The sequence below is a fragment of the Pyxicephalus adspersus genome, chromosome 8 (genome assembly GCF_032062135.1).
Source record: "Pyxicephalus adspersus chromosome 8, UCB_Pads_2.0, whole genome shotgun sequence".
In the NCBI taxonomy this organism is placed as follows: domain Eukaryota; kingdom Metazoa; phylum Chordata; class Amphibia; order Anura; family Pyxicephalidae; genus Pyxicephalus; species Pyxicephalus adspersus.
In genome coordinates, this window is record NC_092865.1 from 44,536,697 (window position 1) to 44,559,870 (window position 23,174).

Consider the following 23,174-nt stretch of genomic DNA (forward strand, 5'->3'; position numbering starts at 1 on the left):
AGGCAAAGGTTTGTGTATGGGGGACAACAAGGCCATAGAAGGGTCTGTTTATGTTGGAGACAACAAGGTGAGGCAAGGGTCTGTGTATTGGGGAACAGCAACAAGGCAAACATCTGTGTATTGAGGGGCAACAAGGCAATAGAAGAGTCTATGTATGGAGAAAGGGGGGGGGGGCAACAAGGTGAAAGAAGGTTATGTGTATTTGAGGAGGCAACAAAGCGAAGGGTCTTTGTATTTGGGAAGAGCAAGTCAAAGGTCTGTATATTAGGGGGCAAAAGGCAATGGAAGGGTCTGTGTATGGGGGGGCAACAAGGTGAAGAAATGGTCTGGGTATCGGGGGGGGGGGGGCAACAAGATAAGGGAAGGGTCTGTGCTTGACGAGGACAACAAAGCAAGGAAACGGGGGACAAGGGGAAGGGACTCACCACCCCGCTGGGGAAAGGAAAAGAAAGAAAGAGCACAAAGAGCAAAGAGAGAGGAGGATGAAAGGAAGAAAGAGAAAAAGAGAAAGGAAGAGAGGGGAGTAAGGAAGAGAAAAGAAAGGGGGAGATCAAGAACAAGAGTGAACAATGAGCAAGAAAAGGACAGACAGACAGATGAGAGAGAGAGAGAGAGAGAGAGAGAGAGAGAGAGAAGGAGAATAAAGTAAAAATAGAGAGAGAGTGGAGGGAAGAGACAGAGAAGAGAGAGAGGTATTGAGAGAGACCAGAGAGAAAGTAAATGTGGAAGAGTGAGAGATGTGTAGAATGTCAGAGAAATGGGAAGAGAAGAAGGAGAAAATAAAGGGAAAATTGAATGAATAAAGGGGAAATGAATGAAAGTTATAAATAATAGAATAAATCGGATTAAATGGAAGATGACACCTGGATGAAATCTGTGACCGGCCGTTATCAGTCAATTGTCACAGCAGACATTTTGATTAATGAGTCCTAGAATATGAATAATAAGCATGAGATGTGAGATCCCGCTGAACATGACATAACACAATGTAACACAACACAGCAGATCAGAGGAGGGATCCGCAATGAGTGGGGGTTGGATTGATGCTCAGTGCTGTGATAAGAACAGTTGGACCTGTAACCAGTTATTAGTTTGGTGAGGGAAGGCTGAGACTCCTTCAGAGAAAGTGAGAACATTCTGATATATGTGGGTGACAACAGTTGTTTGTGGCTTTAATGGAATGAGCTGAGTGATTGGGGATGATATAAGATATAAATCTCTTTCCTGGTTGCTGGATGAGGATTTTATGATTCCATCCATACAGTGATGCAACTCCCAGTTATGTAAGATAATGGAGAGGATGATCTGTTCATCAGAGATGAGCTGACAGTGACAATTAGAGAATCTGGAAGTAATGCAATGTGTCGGGGTCACAGAGTGATGGAACATTCATGGTCAGAAGATCTGCAGCATCTGTACTGTCACATGGCAGGCTGGGTTATGGGGACATCAAGGTTCCCGTCTGGGATGAGCAATGACAGAGAGAAAGCCGAATGTCACAGAACTATCTGCAGGGAAGAACCTGTCTGTAAATGGACCAGAACATTCAGTACCAGAGATGGGTTATTAGGGGAGAATGGGGCCCTGGGCCAAGTAGCAGCCTTTGTCCCCATACTTTGTGATTTGAAAGGGAGGTGCCCAGTTCTGAATCGATATATAATGTCCTTGGTTTAATGCAGGAGCATTCAGGTTGAAGCTGGGGCCCCGGGATATTCACTGGGCTGTTGGCTCTTCTAAAGTTGCCTTGTGGATGATGTGGCTCTGCTTGGCACTATACAGGAGGCCTCTTTAGTGCTACAAACATTACCTGCCAGCCTTGCTCATGTTCTAGAGTGTATACAGTATGGTGGCTGGTACTTCATGCTGGACCTGTAGGGTAAATGTGGCCAAAGTGTGCCCAAAGGGTCATCAGCAAAGCTTTTAAATTCCAGCATTGTGGTGACTGGGCCCATTTAGACCACCAAGGGGCCATGGTGTAGTGAATGTGAGTGCATTGATCCCCCTCCCTGCAGTGTTTGGGATTGACATGCTACATATGAGACCCATGGTGCATCTTGTTCCAAGACAAGCAGATCTTTAATCTGTATCTGCCCACCATTGGCCACTCTAACTAAACCAGCTATGTAAATATGGAAGAACCAAATACAACATAGATATATGAATGCTAGCCAGGTATAGTGATTTGATTCCACCAGTGAGCACAATGAATAATTTCTATGTGGTCCGGCATTTTGCTGTTATAAAAGCCATGATGGTAAACCAACAGTCACTAGCGAAGAGGAGACTGAAGAAATGCTTTTTCCTGCTTGCAACAGACTGAGGTGATCATCATAGCCTAGACAAAGTCACTCCACTTAAATTAAGTCATGTTGGTAAAGTAGCACAAATTGCTTTTTGCTGTAAGCCCAACTGGGGTGGGAGGACATCAAAGTGCTGAGTACTTAGTGGTAACAGTGTACATCCAACCATCGAGGAGGAAGTGGTTTAGAAGAAATTGGTCAAATAAAGGCAGATTTCGCCCTGAAGACCTATTCCACATACCAGCAGTAACACCTCCATGAAATGAAACCCAATTCTGTGACCTTTAAATTCTATGCAGTTTAGAATTCCCACACGGCGCTTCCTGTACATGAACACAAAGTTTTATTTTTCCTGCCTCTACACCCTGATCACACCATGCTCACACTTACCACCAGGAGCTTTATGGGGTCAACAAGGCCAATCACCACTGTGGTGTAGCTGCACAGTGCAATTATTACATAGTGGACTATGGAGGGGGCTCTGGGGATGAGGAGCAGCAGTACTGTGGGGGGAAGGGGGAACTGCTGCAATAATATCTTACAGGGGTGTCATTACTGCAGAAATTACAGCAGGAAAATACTGTACTTATTAGCAGAGGTGCTGCAATCATATGTCAACCAGCCGAGGGGGGAGGCCGTGTGCACTGAGAGGAGCACTGTATATTAATGCACTTAGAAATGGGGGGGGGGGGGGGTGTAAATTGTGTGCCCAATCTAAGTGCCCCTTGTATAGCTCTGTCTGTACTGTGAGTTGGGAATCCAATATATTCCCCACTGTAATGAATCTTTAGGAGAATTGTAAATATATAATCAGTCTAGTACCCCAGCTGTATTCCATGTGGATCACTTCCATTATTATTCCTTACTCCCATTTCTGGTTATATCAGCAGATTAATACAAGTTGTGTCCAATTATAAACAGCACAGCGGAGTCATCCTTTTATTCTCTGCTGCTGCATGCAAAGCAACCAACAGGAAGCCTTCTACCCCTCTTTCCTGGCTGATGTACAGAATCAGAAAAAATTATTCTTTATGTACCTACAGTATTAATATAGCGCCAACATGATCCACAGTGCTGTACAATAAATAGAAGTTGCAAATGACAAAGATACAAACAATGACACAGGAGGAGGAGAAGAGAACCCTGACCCATGGAGTGGGGGAAGTATTATTAATATAACGCCACTCCTTTCATCCAACCTCTGAATGTTACATTTGTTAATATGAACAGACAATATAAAAGGAAAGTGAGTAGCTAATCATTTTTTGAGCCCGCATTTTACGTGGTTGGGGTAAATAGGGGCAGGACAGGGTTGTGTCTCCTGTGAATCCAATGAGATTTGATGAAGATAAAGATTCCTATAAATATAATACGGCTTTGTGAATTTGAGTCTTTTTGGTGCAAAATGGGGTCACTGTGTCTTTCTTGTCTCCAAATGTTTGGAAGTATTCATTGGATTAGGAAGATATCTCACTGTGGATTATCATTGGCTATAATTGCCCCTGTGGAGGACGAAGAGTGTGGGGTTTGTTGAGGAGGAACTCAATGGACATAGAGGGGATTACAAATGTAATTATAAGAATTACAGTCCATACAGTAACTGACCCCATGGTACATCTGTATAATGAATTTCTCCTATGGGAATATTGTCATCGTTTTACTTTTTTTGAATATACATCCGAAAATAATTTGGGGCTGAACTCCATAAACAGCAGCAAATATATAAGCTAAATGTGTTCTTACTGAAATCTTGGTGAGCTTTGTATATTTCCTTCAGATCTGTGCAGTCATTCAGTGTGACACTTTACCTTCCTCTATTCAGACCGGTCACTGAGGCTCTCTCTTCTTGTGCAGGGTGATTGGTCTTTTCTCCGCCCCCTCCTGTATTTTCCTGCAGGAGGTATGTTGTGGGTGGGGCTCTTGGCCTCTCCCACAGCTCAGCTCCCTGCACAAGTTATGTACAGCCCAGTGATAATGTCACTGCTTCTTTATTGGTATTATCTGGGTTTCTAAAGGTGCTCACAAAGGTACTTTTTATAAAGCAGTGAATCTAACATTCGCTGAAGCATTCCCAGGTTGAGAACCTACTAGGTCCATATGTTTCAGTGAATGTCAGATTCACACCTTTATAAATAGACCCCATAGTGGATTTTTATCCTTTGTGGCATTTGGATATTATATTTATTTTGTATGCCCCCAATGCAGTTTCATACAGATCAGATTGCTGTGTGTGATGTGGTAAATCCAACTACTGGGTGGCAATTTTTATTTATTTTATCTATTTTCAATGAAATTGCTCAGTGATGATGATTGACAGATGGTGGGGATGGGATTTTTGTTGCCAGGGCTGGGGGTATTGTTTTTATACAAGTAAGAAGGATTTGTGATATTTGTGAGGTGTTAATGCTGTCATGTTCAGTGTGAATGGTAATGACAGCTTGGTTGTGTGTTTGACCTCAGCTGATATCGAGTTTTTATTACATTGATATATAAAGATTAATGGAAGGAAGACAGCTGTCCATGAACTCATCTTCTTGCTCTATTATGGAGATGCCATGGTACTCCAGCTCCAGGTCACATGATGAGGACCCAGGATTTTAGGTCATGTGACCTGCAGTTCCTCCGCACTCTAAGTACTGATATCAGTGTAGTTATTATTAATATTAATAATAATAATAATAATAATAATAATAAACAGGACTTATATATAGCCAACATATTACGCAGCACTGTACATTAAATAGGGATGTTTTACGTTGACTGAGAATTCATTTGATGTGAGCTGCCCCAACACAAAGGCATTTGTACCTGGTCATGTGACTCAGAACAAGAGCATCCTGGGAATCTGATAATACCTGCTGAAGGTTTAAAATTACTCCGCCCCCTGGATGGTTGTAGGTGGTGGGACTACTGCTTTACTGCGTTGTATTTAATGGCATTTACAGCAGTTTTCTTAAGTCCTGTTAACTAGTTAATAGCTGGATCACCCAGGTTCTCCCAGGATGGTTTATATTCTCCAGTCTCCAGAAATCAGACTCATTGTTTAGTATTTTTAGATTACATTCTGGATCTGTGTGAAGGTTAAGGCAGAGCTGCTGACTTTGCCATCAGGAGTCACAATTTGCATAACTGACCCTTCCCCCGAGTGTCAGAGTTCCTGTTCAGGGTATGTTGTGCTGGCACAGGTAGGTCAGTATTTTATATGTAATGCGCAGGCTCAGCGCCAAACTCCAGCAGCAGTCAATCACAACGCAGCAATTGTTTATTACAAAGGACATATGAAGCCCCACCCAATAATCCTCAGATTAACCAATTGTTATCTCTAACTGGGTATATTTAACCCCTTTCTCTCCCTTTTTTTTTTGTTCTCATTAAAATGTTTTGTAGGTGTTACATCAAAAAATCCATATACTAAATACAACACTTCATTTGTAATAATTTCATTACATTTTGTGCCAGAAATATCATTTTGGTGTTATAAAAAGGACAAATTGAAGAATTAAATTAGCACTTTTCTGTCTATAAGGTTTTCAGATTCTGCAGTCAGACTGGAAAAAAGTCAAAGTTTTCTTTTCTATCATTGACTTTATATTAAAAATAACTTTCAGCATAAAATACCAACAAAGGGAAACCAATAATAATAATAATGTGGCAGTGATTCACATTCATGAAAACTCAACTGAATTTACCGAAAATGGATTTTCAGTTTATTAGATATTCAGCTACCAACCTCTACTTACCTGGTGCCGCAATTGTGTCAGTCCCCTGATTATGGAGGCATCGGACCCTGACCCAGCGCACCCAGTGATCAGCAAGCAGTAAGAGACCTGGTTGGACACACCCCTTTCTGTTCAGTCACACCCCTTTCTAGTCAGACACTCCTCTTTCCAGTCAGACATGCCCACTTCTGGTCAAACACACCCCCTCTTTGAAAAGGCTTGCCTCCTTTATTGGTCAGATTAACCTTCTTCTAGTCAGGCATGCCCCTCTCTGATCAGACATGCCCCCTTTGTGGACCGACACCCCCCCTATTTGATCAGACACGCCCCTTTGTAGACACACCCTCTCTCTGATCAGACATGCCCTCTTTCTGGACAGTCACACCCCATATTTGATCAGACACATATCCCTTCTCTGATCTGACATGCCTCCTTTACAGACAAACACGCCCCCTCCTTGATCAGATACCCCCTTAATGATCAGGTATGGCCCCTTTGTGGACAGACACGCCCCCTCTCTGATTAGACATGTGCCCTTTAAGCGCAGACACCCCCCTCCTCTCTGATCAGACACACCCCCTCCTGATCAGACATGCCCTCTTTATGGACAGACACACCCCCTTTCTCCTTACTTGTAGACCCTTTGTGTTAAGGGGCGTGGCTGTTACTCAGCTCTCCCAGCACAGAGCACTGGAGAGTGAGAGCAGAAATTAAAACAGGTCATTTAAGGTATTTCCCAGCAGACATCATTCATATATTATATTATTATCATAGAAATATATATGTGAGACATTGACTTTTTTCCTTGGACTTCTGAGCTTCCATTTACCACACATGGAGGACTCGTTCTGCTATTACGGTATATGAGTTCACTGAGGATTTTCATCTTGAAATTGTCACTCTCTTAGTGTGACAACCAGCGGATGATTCAGTCTCCATGAGCTTCTCCTTTATCTCTCATAGACTGCAGACTCAATTCAGGTGAGTTACTCATACAGAATGCGGTGAGCGCGGGCAGATTGGATCCCTTCAGGAAGAATATTATATTGTGATTGTGAGCTGGAGGAGTCAAGGTCTGAGCTCTGCAGAAATTCTTTATTACATGGGAGATGCATCTGGAATTTGAATGTTACGTGTACAGAGCGCACATCAGAAGGTTGCGCTGTTCAAACCGAGTGACGTAAATAAAGTTGTGTGACCGTCATCTGATTGGCGCTAATGACACAGCGGAATTCAATCATTGGATGGCACAAGTCACTGAGGGGGGGGACATCTGAGACCGCAGACCATTTTAATTATTGATTTATGGATGATTTGCGTAGCCCTGCCCATTATCATACAATAAATTGTGATGGAGGTCAGATATGTTTTATTAAGGAGCAAAATCTCTTTTTACTATTTACCACAAAAATAAAATGTGAGATCTGCCTCAACAGTCCATATAGTTTGTAGAAAATAAGAGGGATCGTCACACCATATATAGTTTATAGAGATTGTACAATCCTCTAGCAGTGTGTGCGGCCATCTAGATTTAGAATTGAATTTATTTTTTCATGTTTATGTATGTTCAGTTATGTGTGTGTGTGACCCCCTCAGGTGTTTCTTATCTCTCCCAGAGATCACCCCCCCCCATCACCCCACCTACACACAATGTCTCCATCAGCTTTCCTGTGCTTGTTACAAAGTTGTAGTCTGATCAGTAGGGGGAGGAGACTTAGGAAATGCTTCCTCCAGCCTGCAGTAGACTGATGACGTCGTCTCAGCCTAGGCAAAGTTGGTAACTTAAGACCCAGGAAGAGTTTATAATGATAAAAGGCGGCATCTGAGATTATTTGTCTTTGCAGACAGTAAGACTTTAAGAAACAATTTGAAATAGAGATCATTCTTTAGTGATCCCCATCTATATTTTATTCCCAGGTGTGTGATGAACATACAAATATCACGCTTTATATTTCCCAACAAATTCCCAAAATCAGAAATAGTTAAAAGATCTGAGATCATTTTATTCTATGGGGAGAATTCTAAAGTCTAAGCGGTGATCCAGATTTATTTAGGTTGTTCTGGGGTGAGATTCCAGTTCCATGACCGTTCTGCCTTCCAGTCCAGAGAAAATGTTGTTCTGCTGCCTTCCTTAAGGTCCTGCCTAATATGGAGGTAGCTGAGCTGTAATCTTTCAGTTCTGTATTAGGAGCCGACACTCAGCAATAAGACAATTTTACCCCAGTATTGCCTTACCAAGGGGCGGCCTGGGGGCAAATCCTGCAGAGGAGAAACAGAAGCCAAATCTTTGTTTATTCTGCTCATCGCAGAGACAGAAATAATAATTTACACTCCGCTATCAGAGAATGGCTGGCAGGCGGCCCCAGGAAACCGACACACAACGCAGAACTATGGCGGCTTCATCGGGGGCCACACACCTTTCAATACGATTGTCAGATTTTCATAGCAGAGGATTTCTAATTTGGGGATTATGGTATACGCTGAATTGTTATCAATCAGTATAAATCAATATGGATGGGCACATGAGTGTGTTGGGATTTCTGAGTGAATGTTTTCTGCTTCACGGTGTTTGGGGTAATTTTTTTTGCAGTAGAATATAAGTTGCCAACAGACCTCATGTGCTGCCCAAATTCACCCTAATTATGGGTAGGAGGCCTGTAGGCCCTGACATCATTATCCCCCCTTCCAGAATGGAGAATGGAGTCTCCACTCTCTCCATCTCCTGTCCTCCCTCTCTCCCATCTTCTGCTCCCTCTCTCTTCTATCTCCTGTTCCCCTCCCTTCATCTCCTGTCCCCCTCTCTCCATCTCATGTCCTCTGTGTCCCCATCTCTTGTCCCACTCTCTCCATATCCTGTCCTCCCTCTCTCTATCTCCTGTTCCCTCTCTCTCCCATCCCCTGTCCCCCCTCTCTCCCATCTCCTGTCTCCCTCTCTCCATCCTCCTGTCCCCATATCTCCCATTTCCTGTCCCCCCTCTTTCCATCTCCTGCCCCCTCTCTCCATCTCCTGCCCCCTCTCTCTTATCTCCTGTCCCTTCTTCTCTCCCATCTCCTGTCCCCCTCTCCTTATCCCCTGTTTCCCCTTACCCATCTCCAGTTCCCCCCTCTCTCCATCTCCTCTCCATCCTCTCTCCATCCCCTGTTCTCCCTCTCTGCCATCTCCTGTCCCCCTCTCTTCATCCCCTGTCCCCTTCCATCTCCTGTCCTCCCTCTCTCCATCTCTTGTCCCTCCTCTCTCCATCTCCTGTCCTTCCTCTCTCCATATCCTGTCCCTCCTCTCTCCCATCTCCTGTCCTTCCTCTCTCCATATCCTGTCCCCATATCTCCCATTTCCTGTCCCCTCCCTCTCTTTCATCTCCTGTCCCCTCTCTTTCCATCTCCTGCTGCCTCTCTCTTATCTCCTGTCCCCTCCTCGCTCCCATCTCCTGTTCCCCCTCTCTCCCATCTTCTGTCCCCCTCTCTTTATCCCCTGTTCCCCCTTTCCCATCTCCTGTCCCCCCTCTCTCCATCTCCTGTCCATCCTCTCTCTATCCCCTGTCCTCCCTCTCTCCCTTTATGTCCTGTCCCTACTTTTTATCTCCGGCTCACTCTATCTCCTGTCCCCTCCCCCCTCGTCATCTCCTGTCCTGTTCCCCAACTCTCCATCTCCTGTCCCTCCCTGTCCATCTCTTGTCCCCCCCCATCTCTCCCACATCCATCCCCGCTCTCTTTATGTCCTGTCCCTACTTTTTATCTCCGGCTCCCCCTCCCTCCATCTCCTGCTCCCCTCTTTCCCTCTTGTCCCCTTTTCCTGATGTCCCCTATACTCTCTGTACCCCATGTCTTGGTATCAGACACATGACAATGATGCGAGAATAGTGCGGCAGTGGCTGTGGATGGGGTTACCATAGAAACACCTAGATTTAACCCCACTATAAAGTTAAATGCATTTCATCCTCCGCATGTACCTGAGCCGCCATGTTTACTGCATGACTCACTGTACAATGTCAGCACGCCCACAATGCACACGTGATCTGTATGTAGAGAATGCACACCTGACCTGTATGTGCACCTGGAGGGGACGGTCACATGACCACACCACATGGGGCTGATGTTCTGCTTGTACAGTGTATACATTCTCAATGTTCTATATGTACAGTATATATGTATTCCATGTTATATTTGTATGATCTATGTTATTGACACACCGCAGGGGCCGATGTACAATGTGTATATCCTGTATGTGCTATGTATGTACAGTGTTTAGGTCTCCTCTATATTTTCTATATGTAGAATGTATTTACACCACGGGAGGCCAATATTCTGTATGTATGATGTATGTCTGTGTTGTATGTTGTACAGCGTGTACATCCTGTGTGTGATATGGATAAATAACAAGTAAAATATTGGGATTTTGGCAGAAAACTGAGACTCTAAAAACATCTTTTTCTTTTAAACTAATCAATGAGATTTCTTTTCTCTTTTCCCCACCTAAACAATAATTACATCCTCTGTTTTTTATATGTACAATGTATGTCTGTGTTGTACGGTGTATGATCTGTACATCCTCTGTGCTAAATATGTACAATGTATGTGCTCTGTATGTTACTGTATATACACTTCAGGGGCCAATGTTGCATGTGTACATCCACCATGTTATATATATATGATTTATACGTCTTCGATGTTCTATAGACACTACAGAAGCTCAATGTTCCACTTGTATGATGTATGTCTTTGTTGTATGTTGTACATCTTGTATATTATATATGTATGATATATATAATTCCTCTAAATTACATGCATACTGCAGGAAGCAGATGTTCCACATGTATGTCTATGTTGTATGTTGTATACCTCCCTTATGTTCTATACACACAACATGAGCCCGATGTTCCATATGTACAGTGTATGTCTATGTTGTGTATGTCCTCTGTGTTATACATGTATAATGTATGTCTGTGATGTTTGTTGTATGATGTGTACATATTGTGTATTATATATGTATGATGTATATGTCTCCTATGTTACATGCACACTGCAGGAAGCAGATGTTCCACATGTACAATGTATGTCTGTGTTGTATGTTGTATACGTCCCTTATGTTCTTTACTCACAACATGAGCCCCACGTTTCATATTTACATTGTATGTAAATGTATGTATGTTGTATGATGTGTACATCTTACATGTTATATATGTATGATGTGTATGTTCTCCGTGTTATACATGTACAATGTATGTCTGTGTTTTGTTTGATGTATTCATCCTCTAATATAGACAATATTTCATCATATCCCCCCCCTAAATACACTTGAATAGATATACCTACCCGGAAGTGTCCACAGACATTCCACAGATTTCACCAAATTCTGGGCAAGCTGAATTCCAAGCAGATTTTCTGGCAATGCCAAACTACGTTGAAACCACCCCCAGCCAAGGCTGGACAGACCAACAGTCCTCTGACCCCGAATTTTGTCACAGTGACATCACAGAGCCGCAGAATGACCACAATGTTACAGAAGTAAGCCGACCCTTCACCATACAATGTTATTGTACAATCTAAGCCATATAATATAAGATCTGATGCAAATGGTAGATTGGATGTTTGTCGTCATGTAACGTATGATGGTTTAGGTAAATCTAAAGGAGATTGTACAATCAGATTGCATAGTGTGTGGTCAGTGGCAGATTCTCCATCATTGTCCTCCCCTGAGCACTGCACATCTCTGCGGATTTACACTGAATGTATTTCAGGAGGGGAAGTGTTGGATGCAGCCAGTTTGTCACTCCAGGGCAAACTGCAATGTGCTCTGCGTGTAAAGGGCACTCTGTCACATTGTTTTATATCGAAGGGTGAAGATTCCCGAACGAAGAATATTAATGCTGCATCTCCTGATTCGCAGTCCTCTGTGTGCTGACCCAAAAACTGGACAGCAGCGGTGACCCTGTCATGATTCTGGACAGGAAATTACCAACTCCAATTTTTTTTACAGACAATATCACACACGAGGGAATTTACTGAAAATTTCCAACCTCTCCTTGGCCATCCAAGCAGCTCCAAACCTTTTCCCAACCCCAATGTGTCAGTCACATGGTTGTATGTCTGTCCATCCAGTAAGTTAGTTAGTTAGATCCACAAAACACATAGGGAATGATTCATGCACATTTAGTTTGCATGGCTTTCTGTGTTAACGCTTGTTTTTAATATTCATAAATAAAAAATGTCAATGTTACTGGTATTGCTGAATTTTACAACTGTTAGTTCCTCGGCAACATAATTATGTTTGTGTGTATATATATATATATATATATATACTGCCTTTACAGTCCCCCCTCCTTCCTTTTTCTATTATTTGTAATTTTGGGTTGTGGCAGGTGTAATTTTGTTTCCTCATAGGTCCTCTTATGGGTGATGATGGTGACATTTGGGCTCTGTGACTGGGTCCTGGGCAAGTGGTAACAACACGAGTGTAGAATTTTCCTGCCCCAGTTTGTGACTGACAAGCAGAATTCAGGTCACAGGTAATGGTGGCATGGGAGTCAGGTGGGGTGGAGGTAGGGAGCGGCCCGCGGCTTTCTGTTCCTGGAATTCATTATGGAACCGCACAGCTCTTCCTAAAGACCCTCCATCTGTTTCACTACGTACCTACAAAGGGTGCAGATTGCAGCACCGGAGCTTGGCATCAATCTGTCAATCACCAGACAGGAGACATCTGCCAGTCTGTCATGTCAGATAGACCGACGTGTCATATGAGCCCAGATTTACTAAAGAGTGAATCAAGGTGACGAGCAATAAAGAGAACTTTGTGCTCTGTGTGCTTTGTGTGCACCTCAAACACCCGGACAATGCACATCACTTAGCACTGTGGTTAATCAAGGCATCATTGTGTGTCATGGCTGCTCTCTTTATTCACCCACTGGGGGAATATTTTATCTCAGTATTTACCGATCTCCTCCAGCTGGACAGTCAGATATAACTGTGCTATCAATATGATTGTAACCAACGATCAATAACGCTATAGGCACAAATGAATAAAGTTGTGAACGTGAGAACCACCAGACATGCGGTGCATGGGACTGATGCATGTGTTTATTACAGGGAATGATTCACCCTAAGTGAATGTTTATACGTCTTTTATTATAGGCAAAATATATTAGATGAGAGGTCCACCTGAAGGGTCAGGCGGGTGTGAGACTGGGGAAGAGACGGCAACAGGATGCATTGTGGGAAGAAGTCGGAACAGTGGAGGCAGTGCGATGCCATGGATAACACTTTACTAGGATACCTTGGATCAATATCACCTATCTAAAGATTATTGCAGACCCCATACACCCCTTCATGGCGGTGATGTTCCCTTATGACAATGGTATTCTCTCATAGCAGTGGTATTCTCTGAAGGTGGTGTCTTCTCTATTAGTGGTGGTATTCTCTGATGGCGGGGATATTCTCTACTAGTGGTGGTATTCACTGATGGTGATGGCATTTCCTGATGGCGGTGGTATTCTCTGATGGCAGTGGTATCCTCTTATGGCTGCGGTATTCTTTGATGATGGAGATGTTTCCTGATGGCAGTGGTATTTTCTGATAGTGGTAGTATTTCCTGATGGTGATGGTATTTTCTTATAGTGGTGGTATTCTTTGATGGCGGTGGTATTCTGTGATGGTGGTGGTATTCTCTGATGGCAGTGGTATTTTCTCATGGTATTGGTTTTCTCCGATGGCAGTGGTATTCTCCAATGGCGGTGGCATTCTCTGATGGCAGTGGTATTCCCTGATGCCGGTGGTATTTTCTCATGGCAGTGCATTCTCTGATGGTGGTGGTATTCTCTGATTTCGGTGGTGTTCTCTGATGATGGTGGTATGTCCTGATGATGGTGGTATGTCCTAATCGCTGTGGTATTCTCTGATGGTGGTGATGTTTCCTGATGGCTGTGGTATTCCCTGATGGCGGTGGTATTTTTTCATGGCGGTAGTATTGTCTGATGGTGGTGGTATTTTCTGATATTGGTAGTATTCCCTGATGGCAGTGCCCTTATTTAGCTCAATAGTGTGCACTGCCAATGCTGCAAATTTGACCAGGAATTATTTGAGGAACATGACAAGAGATGAAGATGTTGACTTAAACTCCAAATTCCTCATATACCAAACCAATCAAGAATCTGTGCAATATGCTGAACAAACAAGTCTGCTCTATGAGGCACCAACTTATCATTTACAGATAACGTCTTGGTGCTGGATACCATGTGACATCTTCACTGGCACTGTGGGGTCCATGCCTAGAAAAAAGTCAGACAATATAAGACAGAATACTTGTTATAGGTGGAGTCACCCCGTCTATAATTCATCCCTGGCTGTAGCTGTCACACAATATGAAGTGGTGAGAGAAGTCTCCATATTTCTTCTCCAACCCCTCTGACTTTTGCTTTGTCTCTCTGGTTTATTCTGCTGGAATCCACCTGCTGTAGACATATTTAGTAAATAAAGCCCTGTGATTTGTCTGGGGTTGTTGGGGTAAATCTCATGCTGTCTTTCCTTATCTGCCCCTCGAGCTGTCATTGTAATTGGGATGGGTGTGAAAAGTGAAATGGGATTATTTATAAATTGAGAATTGCTGGAAGAGGTGTGACCCAAATCCCAGTCACATGGCGACCCCCATTAGTGACACGCAGCGTCAGAATTGGTATTATTGAAGACAGGTGACCCCACTTCTCGTTGTCAGCAAGGACTAAAAGATTCGGAGGCTTCCATGAGTTTTGCCTCAGGGCCTCAATATATTTCATTGCACCAGCCGGTAACTGAACAACTAATTGTCATATTATACTTGCAAATGTATGAACATTTCTAAACTTATTATGGAAACGTTGTATCCAAAAATACCGAAGATGTCCTCATGCAGCCACGAGAGGCCAATGTGCACCAATCAGATCCTCCGAAAGAGCTTAGCTTCAGTTCCTCTTAGTATCACAAGTGAACCTGTCATCTCATGTATTATTTATGGTCAGTGCAGTATACTGCGTAATGTGTCAGTGTGACACTTCCAGGTATTTCTACCCCTTACAGAGGCTGCAATACTCACCCTGACAATGCAGTATCAGCCTTTACCTCTGCAAAGATGGCACCATCTTGTTCAGACATCACCCTTCTACTGATCTGTTTCTCAATTTCAGAGTTTTAACCACACTCTATATCTAAAAATCCTAATTACTTATAATGAGGGGATGGATGATGCCGGCTAGTATCAGATCATTGCCCAGCAGTCACCAACACACCATGGATGGGGTTTCAGATGGTAAATAAAGAGACTTGGAAGTCACAGATATATTGGGTGATGTTCTAGGGTCACACAAGGTCCCTCCTTCATGGGAATCGGTAAGATGCTAAAAATAGGAGCTGCGACAACCAATCAGATTCCATGCTTTGTTTAAAGGTTAAAGCCGATTCTTTTGTTTTTGGGATCAGCATCACACATATCTTAGTAAATTGGCCTCTCTGAGTATCCTCATTGCTCACCACATTTTATTTCTGATTAATTTAGGGTTTTGGATTTGCAATTAGATTGTGACAGATGTGACACCCAGTAAATGCCATGCGACTCGATGCATGTAATAGCTGCATGGATGCAATGGGGCTGATTTACTAAAGGAATATTGGCTGTTCACCTACCAAGGTGAATTATCACAGTGCAATGTAAAAATTCTCTTAGCTAAGTGAACATAGTGCTTCTATAGCTTACTTTTTAAAGAATACCAAATCACAAGGAAAGGAAGGAAATCATCATAAACCTGTAGAAAGGTGCAAGAAAATCTTGATTTCTTGTACATAATTGGATTGCTGACGTCAGCAGAGCTTCACCTTATTCACATAGAGAAAAATCACTTACAAGGTGATAATTCCCTTTGCTATGTGAACAGGCAATATTCCTTTAGTAAATCAACCCCATTGCATCTGATAGAATTCTCTTCCTGAGCACCGTCTGGCTGTGAATGAACCTGGGAATGAAAATATAATCATATTAAACAGATTTAAAATAGATGTGAACCCTTTAACATTCCATTTGCTTTGTGTATCACAAGCTCCTTTTTTTTTTTAAATTCAATTCTTGTTTCCTTTTGATTATCCCAGGTTTACCGATCTCTTGCAGCTTTTTGCCGCCACTTCCTGTCCGCATGCACTCCAGTTGGGTGTTCATCTACTTTACAATGCTGCATGCTTGTTCTGCACAGGAATGGTGTAATGGTGGCTCCATGTTTTTTCTATTACAGGTTCTCTTTAGCGTTGTGTTTATTGGGTTGAATTGTGACTTTGTCTCATGTAAATGTTCTAACTTTGGGGCCCATTCATCAAGCAGGGTGAACTTATTTCTTGGTACTTTGCATCACTCTGCTCATTAGTTCTGTGATCTGCGCACAATACGCCATTATTAGAGCGGTAAATTCATTTATAATTCATGGCGCTTTTGTATTGAATGGCGTTTATGTTGGGAAGGATTATTAAACTGCGGCTGGAAGCATCGCTCTTATAGAGCGCTGAACTTGCAGCTACTTATAGCGGAACAAATGAAGAGCGCAGCTATCAGTGAATCCAACGTCTCTCCATCAATTTCACAGCCTCTGCTGACTGGGACAAAAGAAGAGATCAATGAGAATGAATTTTCCCCCTAATTGTTTCTGTAACGGATGTTATTGAGAGGTTTCACCCGCCTTCCGTGACAGAGGTGTCCACGGTCATCAGTTCTGTGCGTTATAATAGTCCCAACGGGTATGGGGCTGCTATCAGCCAATCAGAGGCAAGAACAGCCCAGCCAACGTCCCCATATAAAGGAAAATTTCTCAGGGCGTTTCCGTACGGTGACAACACTGCACCACATGTGTTTAAATGGCCTCCACTTGGTGCCTGTATAATATTATGTGAGAATAATTGGGAGACAGGGACAGAGCGTTGTCACCTTATAACAGGAAGCGACCTAATAAGGACCTTCCACATAATATTAAAATTATTACTGATATTATTATTATTATTATTATTATTATTAATAATAATAAACAGTATTTATATAGCGCAAACATATTACGCAGCACTGTACAATAAATAGGGGTTGACAGACAGATACAGACAGCGACACAGAAGGAGGAGAGGACCCTGCCCCAAAGAGCTTACAATCTAGCGGGTGGTGGAATTAGCACACAATAAGAGGTGGATATGTGATCTAAAAATTGCTGCTCATTATACTGTGATCTCAGTGAGAGATAATGATTACATGAATACATTACTGAGCTTGAAAGAGTAAATCTAAAGACAGGTTCACTTTAAATCCGAGGTCAGGGAAAAGCTGTCAAGGCCACAAGGACCTTCGTAAATCCGGCATCATCAATCCATTGTGGAAAGACAAGCAAAGCTCCCACATGACCATGGACCTAATGAAGAGAAAAGATCGGATTGATGAACTGGTGGTGGTGAACATTTTGTGCTGGGTGAGCCTGGAATCCAACAGAAGGAAATGAATGTAAAGCGTCGTTCATGAGGACAGCCGAGGCTTCAAAAGTCGTTCCTGCCAATCTATTACTGCGGCCGTGTGACAGCGACCTGACACCGGACGTTACCGCTAATGATGGCGGAGACATCAAATCCGCATTATCTGAGCTTCAACTCCTCCGATTGGCAAATTATTCGCCTGATCTTTCGCGCATTCCTTTTCATGTATATATTGCTGTTTCTTTATCACTCGCCGCAGATCAATTATTTTGTAGGTCATTAATAAGTAAAAGACGAATACTCAACACACGTAACGCGGCGGCATTAAAAATATACATCATTGCATCAGGCTCCCCTCTGGAGCTCAAAGACGACTGAAAAAAAAGATGAGCAAGACAAAGAATGTGGGGAGATGAGAGGACGGCCGCAATGAATAAAATATGACCCGAGTAGAATTCACGTGACCGCGCGCTCACGTTTTACCAAAGGTAAAAAAGAGCTCTTTGATGAACTCATCCTCCGACGCGCTCCCCTCGGCGGGTCGTCTCTCCGAAAAGGCTGCGCAGACAATCGAGAAATAAATCAAGAATTGGCTGCTGGGGGCTTCACAAAACTTTAACACACTGATGAGGATTCTTATTTTATTCATGTGACTATTCTTTATGTAAAACTCCATGCAGATATAAGAGACAAATACATACAAGAAAGTATAAGCACATTGTACTCTAGTCCCAGTACAACTGAGATTGAGAGAGAAAAAAGCAGCACAACAAGCCAATCAAGTGCACTGAAGTGCATGGAGAATTCCGATAGGAGGAAAGAGTGGTTACAGAAAGATGAGGGAATCCGATTGCTGCTTTTTCTCCCTCAAGGTGGGAATGAGAGCTGTAAGTGAAGCTGAAACTGCAGCAGATAAAGATTAGGTCCCCCTAGCTTGTCAGATTGCACTATAAAGCAGAGATTTGTAAATCTGAGCACTGGATGGACAGGTAAAACACTTTTGTATTTTATCAGTGTATTCAGCTGCTCAAATTCCTCTCATGGTGTGAAAGCTTTGTGAATTATATCCCATTCCATGTCTGACTCTGCCATTGTTGCATGAGGGAGGAATGGAGGAAATGTAGCATGTGAAATGTAACAAATGTTCTTACATGTTGTAATGCGCCAACAAGATGTCAGATGAGCGAGCTGGCAGATTACACAGCAAAAAATATGCTTTGTGCAGCCTGAGAGCCGAACATTTGGGACACTGGGAATGGAGAATAAAGCTGCAGAGATAACAAGATGGCAGAGAAGGAAGCCTACAGGGAAAACACTAAAAACAACAACCGCATGTATGGAGGGAAGCGTGTGTGTGGTGCTCAGCATTTTCCCTGTAGGCTGAGCTCAGGCCAGGTCTCTTCTCTGATGGTGGAGGAGGAAGCAGCACTGGTTCAGTAATCTGTATACAGGTGACAGTGTGTATCGCCTGAAAAAGAAGGAGGAAGTAGTGCTAGATCAATATTCTGTATATAAGGTAACAAAGTGTGGAGGAGGAAGCCGTGCTGGTTCAGTAACCTTTATATAGGTGAAGGTGTGTGTATGGTCAGATAAGAAGGAAGCAGTACTGAATCAGTAACCGGTATATAAGGTAACAGTGTGCGGAGGAGGAACCAGTGCTGGTTCAGTATTCTATATATAAAGCGACACTGGGTTATATGGCACTGTGTTCTTGGTGTCCCCGGATTTTCATGGGGGTATCTTGTAATAGTGATGGGGCATTTGTGTTGTTAAAAAAGAAGATACTGCACTGTGTCTGTGGCCCTCGGGGGCCTTCAGGCAACCTCCTCAACCCCTTCATCTTGGTGACACTGGGACTTTTTGTCTGGAATTGATGATGGGGACACCTTGACCTGCTGTAGGGGGTCCCAGCTCTTGCTGAGGTCCGAGGGTCAGCCTTATATGGATGACATCATAGAGGCTCTGCGGTGGGTGCAGCCAGCAGTTGGCATGTGAAGTCTGTGTAAATCCTGAGGTAGATGAAGCTTGTCTTCCCCTAAGTGCTCCATTTCCAGGTCAGTGAGCGCACAGCCCCTGTGTGCTGTCACTACGCATCGCTCTGCGGGTGCACCGAGCCCCCATCCTGGGGGAACTACAAAAAGCTTACACAGACATATACACAGTGCACTCCATGAATGCCACTCTATAAGGAAGAGAAGAATTCTACTACCTGTATACAGCACAGGAGAGGGGGAGAGGTGCGAAGAGGAGAGGGGAGAGAGGAGAGAGGGATGGAAGGAGAGGTGGGAAGAGGAGAGGAGAGAGATGAAGGGAGAGGTAGGAAGAGGAGAGAAGAGAGAGGGATGGAAGGAGAGGTGGGAAGAGGAGAGGGGAGAGAGATGAAGGGAGAGGTGGGAAGAGGAGAGGGGAGAGAGGGATGGAAGGGGAGGTGGGAAGAGGAGAGGGGAGAGAGGAGAGAGGGATGGAAGGGGAGGTGGGAAGAGGAGAGGAGAGAGATCAAGGGAGAGAGAGGGATGGAAAGAGAGGTGGGAAGAAGAGAGTGGAGAGAGATGAAGGGAGAGGTGGAAAGAAGAGAGGGGAGAGAGGAGGGAGGGATGGAAGGGGAGGTGGGAAGAGGAGAGGGGAGAGAGGAGAGAGGGATGGAAAGGGAGGTGGGAAGAGGAGAGGAGAGAGATCAAGGGAGAGGTAGGAAGAGGAGAGAGGGATGGAAGGAGAGGTGGGAAGAAGAGAGGGGAGAGAGATGAAGGGAGAGGTGGGAAGAGGAGAGGGGAGAGAGGAGGGAGGGATGGAAGGAGATGTGGGAAGAGGAGAGGAGAGAGATGAAGGGAGAGGTAGGAAGAGGAGAGAGGAGAGAGGGATGGAAGGAGAGGTGGGAAGAGGAGAGGGGGGAGAGATGAAGGGAGAGGTAGGAAAAGGAGAGGGGAGAGAGATGAAGGGAGAGGTGGGAAGAGGAGAGGGGAGAGATATGAAAGGGAGAGATGGGAAGAGGAGAGGAGAGAGAGATGGAAGGAGAGGTGAGGAGAGAGAGGGAGAAAAAGAAAGATGAGAGAGAGGGAGACAAAGGGAGAAAGAGAGAATGTAAAGAGGAAGAGAGAAGGTGATAATGAAGGGAGAGGAGAAATGAGAAAAAGAGGGGGGAAAGAAAAGAGTGAGAGAGATAGAAAGAGGAGAGGCGAAAGCAATAAGAGGGAAAAAAAAGAAAGATGAGAAAGAGGTGGAGAGAAAGATTTGGAAGTAAATAGAGAGTAAGAGGAGAAAATGGGGAGAGAAGAGAGAGATCGATGAAAAGAGAAGAGAACAGAGAGAAGAAGAAAAAGAGAGAGGAAGAAGAGAGGGACCCTGAAGGAAAGAGAGAGGTGGAAATAGGAAAAGGAAGACATAAATAGGAAGAGATAGAAAAAAATGATAGAAAAAGGAAGAGGAGATGAAGAAGTAGAGGGGAAAAGAGAGATAAAGATAAGTTAAGAAACTGATGAGAGAGAAAGAAAGAAGGGAGAGATAATAGAGGGGGAAGAAGGGGAAAGCGAGATAAAAGAGGAACAAGAAATGAGAAGAGACAGGGAGGTAAAAAAAGGAAAGGGGGAGACAGTGAAGGGGGTATGGAAGAAAAGATGGGAGAGAGGAAAAATAGAGGGGTGAGAAAAAAAGAAGTAAAAAGAAAAGTGATGTCTACAAATGATGAGAAGGAGATAAAGGAAATAAAATGGGGAGAGAAGAAAGAATAGAGAAAAACAGAGAGAAAGAGGTGAGGAAGAGAGGAAATCAAGAAAGGAAAGAGAGTGAGGAGATAAGAGAGAAATAAAAAGAATTGTAAGCTCTTTAGGGCAGGGTCCTCTCCTCCTCCTGTGTCATTGTATTTGTTATTTACAAATCCTATTGTACATTGTGTTTTATCAATACAGTATATTAATAATAATAATCATAATAATAATAGGAGATGATGAGAGTTTGCACGAGGGTGGTGGAGAAGGAAGGACCAGTAAAGAGAGAGGGAGGGAAAGGCAGGGACAGGAGAGGAGCAGAGAAAAGTGTGAGAAAAGGAAACGGTGGGGGAAGGAAGAAAGAAAGGGAAGGAAAGAAGGGTGAGTGCACGTTTGTCACTATGTTTGTCTCAGAGAGGGGGATTAGATTGTAAGCTGTGTTGCAGGCTGGGAACGATTTGTAATTCTGAAATCCATGGCAATAGCAGTTGGAGCTATATAAAGAAGCAATATAATAAATGGAGAGATCTCCCCCCACCCTCCACATCCTATATAACACATTTGCGGAGAGCAGGGATTATTTTAACTCATGTGTTTATAGAACGTCACAGAAAACTTTGAACCAAGAAAAATCCTCTGTGTATTGTCTTCTTTTCTGATATGCTCGTTATCTCTGTGTTCAGGGCCGAACTGCGCAGGTTTATATTATATTGGTTATATTGTTAAGATAGAAGAAAATCACATGGACAGTTTTGTATAAATGTTGACTCGGATTGGTCGGTCATTTTTCCTGACTCCTTTAGTAAATTCCCTATTGTGTGTGCACTGGGAGCTTTTTGCCGATATTCCTGAGTCTGATAACAATGTAAGCGATTCTTATTATCTGGGGCCCCTCGGCTGTATCATTTACAATGTCCTCTTTCCCTGCAGGCGGGCAATGCCGTTTGGATGTGTAACGTTAGGTGACAAAAAGGATTACAATCAACCCACAGAAGTCAGCGACAAATATGATTTGGGCCAGCTCATCAAGACGTGAGTATGATTTGAAATTACAAAGCGGCTCCTCTGTGGGACCATATTGTCCAAATCAATTGATTGTAAGATTCTGGTCATTCGTAGGGATCTTCCGTTCTTATCTCCTTTAAGGTTTCCTAGTCCCAGGGTATATCTGTCAGGAGAGAAAACAAATAAATCCTACAATTCATCACATGAGAAACTGTAAAGTGTGCGCACTCCTAGTGACAGATAGATGACAAGCTGTGATATAGAAGAGAAGGAGAGGGAGAAGGATGGTCACATGATTCACAGAATGATAGAAAAACATGGCAGGGAATGCGCTGCTGGTTATAAAAAGAAGCAGAAAATGAGCAAAGAGGAGCCCAGCAGTGAAATGATCTGCTAATACAATTACCTGGAAAAGATGGGGAGGGGGGGCCATTGCAGGAGGTAGAAGGCATCACTCAGACAACTGTTGTACCCCACAGAGAGGAATTCTGCGAAGTCTTCAGAGCCAAAGACAAATCATCCGGAAAACTCTACACCTGCAAACGTTTCCTGAAGAGAGATGGGCGCAAAGTCCGCAAGGCGGCCAAAAATGAGATCAACATCCTGAAAATGTGAGCTACCGGTGTTTACCCTTCTAAATACCCATACACTGTCCGCTGTAGGGATTTTTCCCTATACACCCGTATATATCCCACTGTAGGGATTGTTCCCTATACACCTGTATATATTCTATTGTAGGGATTGTTCCCTATTCACCTCCATATGTCCCACTGCAGGGATTGTTCCCTATACACCTGTATATATCTCACTGTAGGGACTGTTTCCTATACACCTGTATATATACCACTGCAGGGGTTGTTCACTATACACCCGTTTATATCCCACTGTAGGATTTGTTCTCTATACACCTGTATATATCCCACTGTAGGGATTGTTCCCTATACACCTGTATATATCCCACTGTAGGGATTGTTCCCTATACACCTGTATATATC

The 23,174-nt window shown here is 43.5% G+C and overlaps 1 protein-coding gene across 2 annotated transcripts in view; it reads left to right on the forward strand.

Moving 5' to 3' along the window:
* Positions 1–23,174, forward strand: part of CAMKV (CaM kinase like vesicle associated) — a 44,111-nt gene that overhangs the window by 7,301 nt on the left and 13,636 nt on the right. The window contains exons 1-3 of one of the 2 annotated variants that reach the window (XM_072420328.1): positions 21,480–21,555; positions 22,105–22,206; positions 22,659–22,790. In XM_072420328.1, coding sequence (XP_072276429.1) covers positions 22,112–22,206; positions 22,659–22,790 — 227 coding nt within the window. In that variant the 5' untranslated portion in view covers positions 21,480–21,555; positions 22,105–22,111. Of the gene's footprint in view, positions 1–21,479; positions 21,556–22,104; positions 22,207–22,658; positions 22,791–23,174 lie in introns of those variants that run through there. The other variant, XM_072420326.1, reaches the window with a different exon arrangement.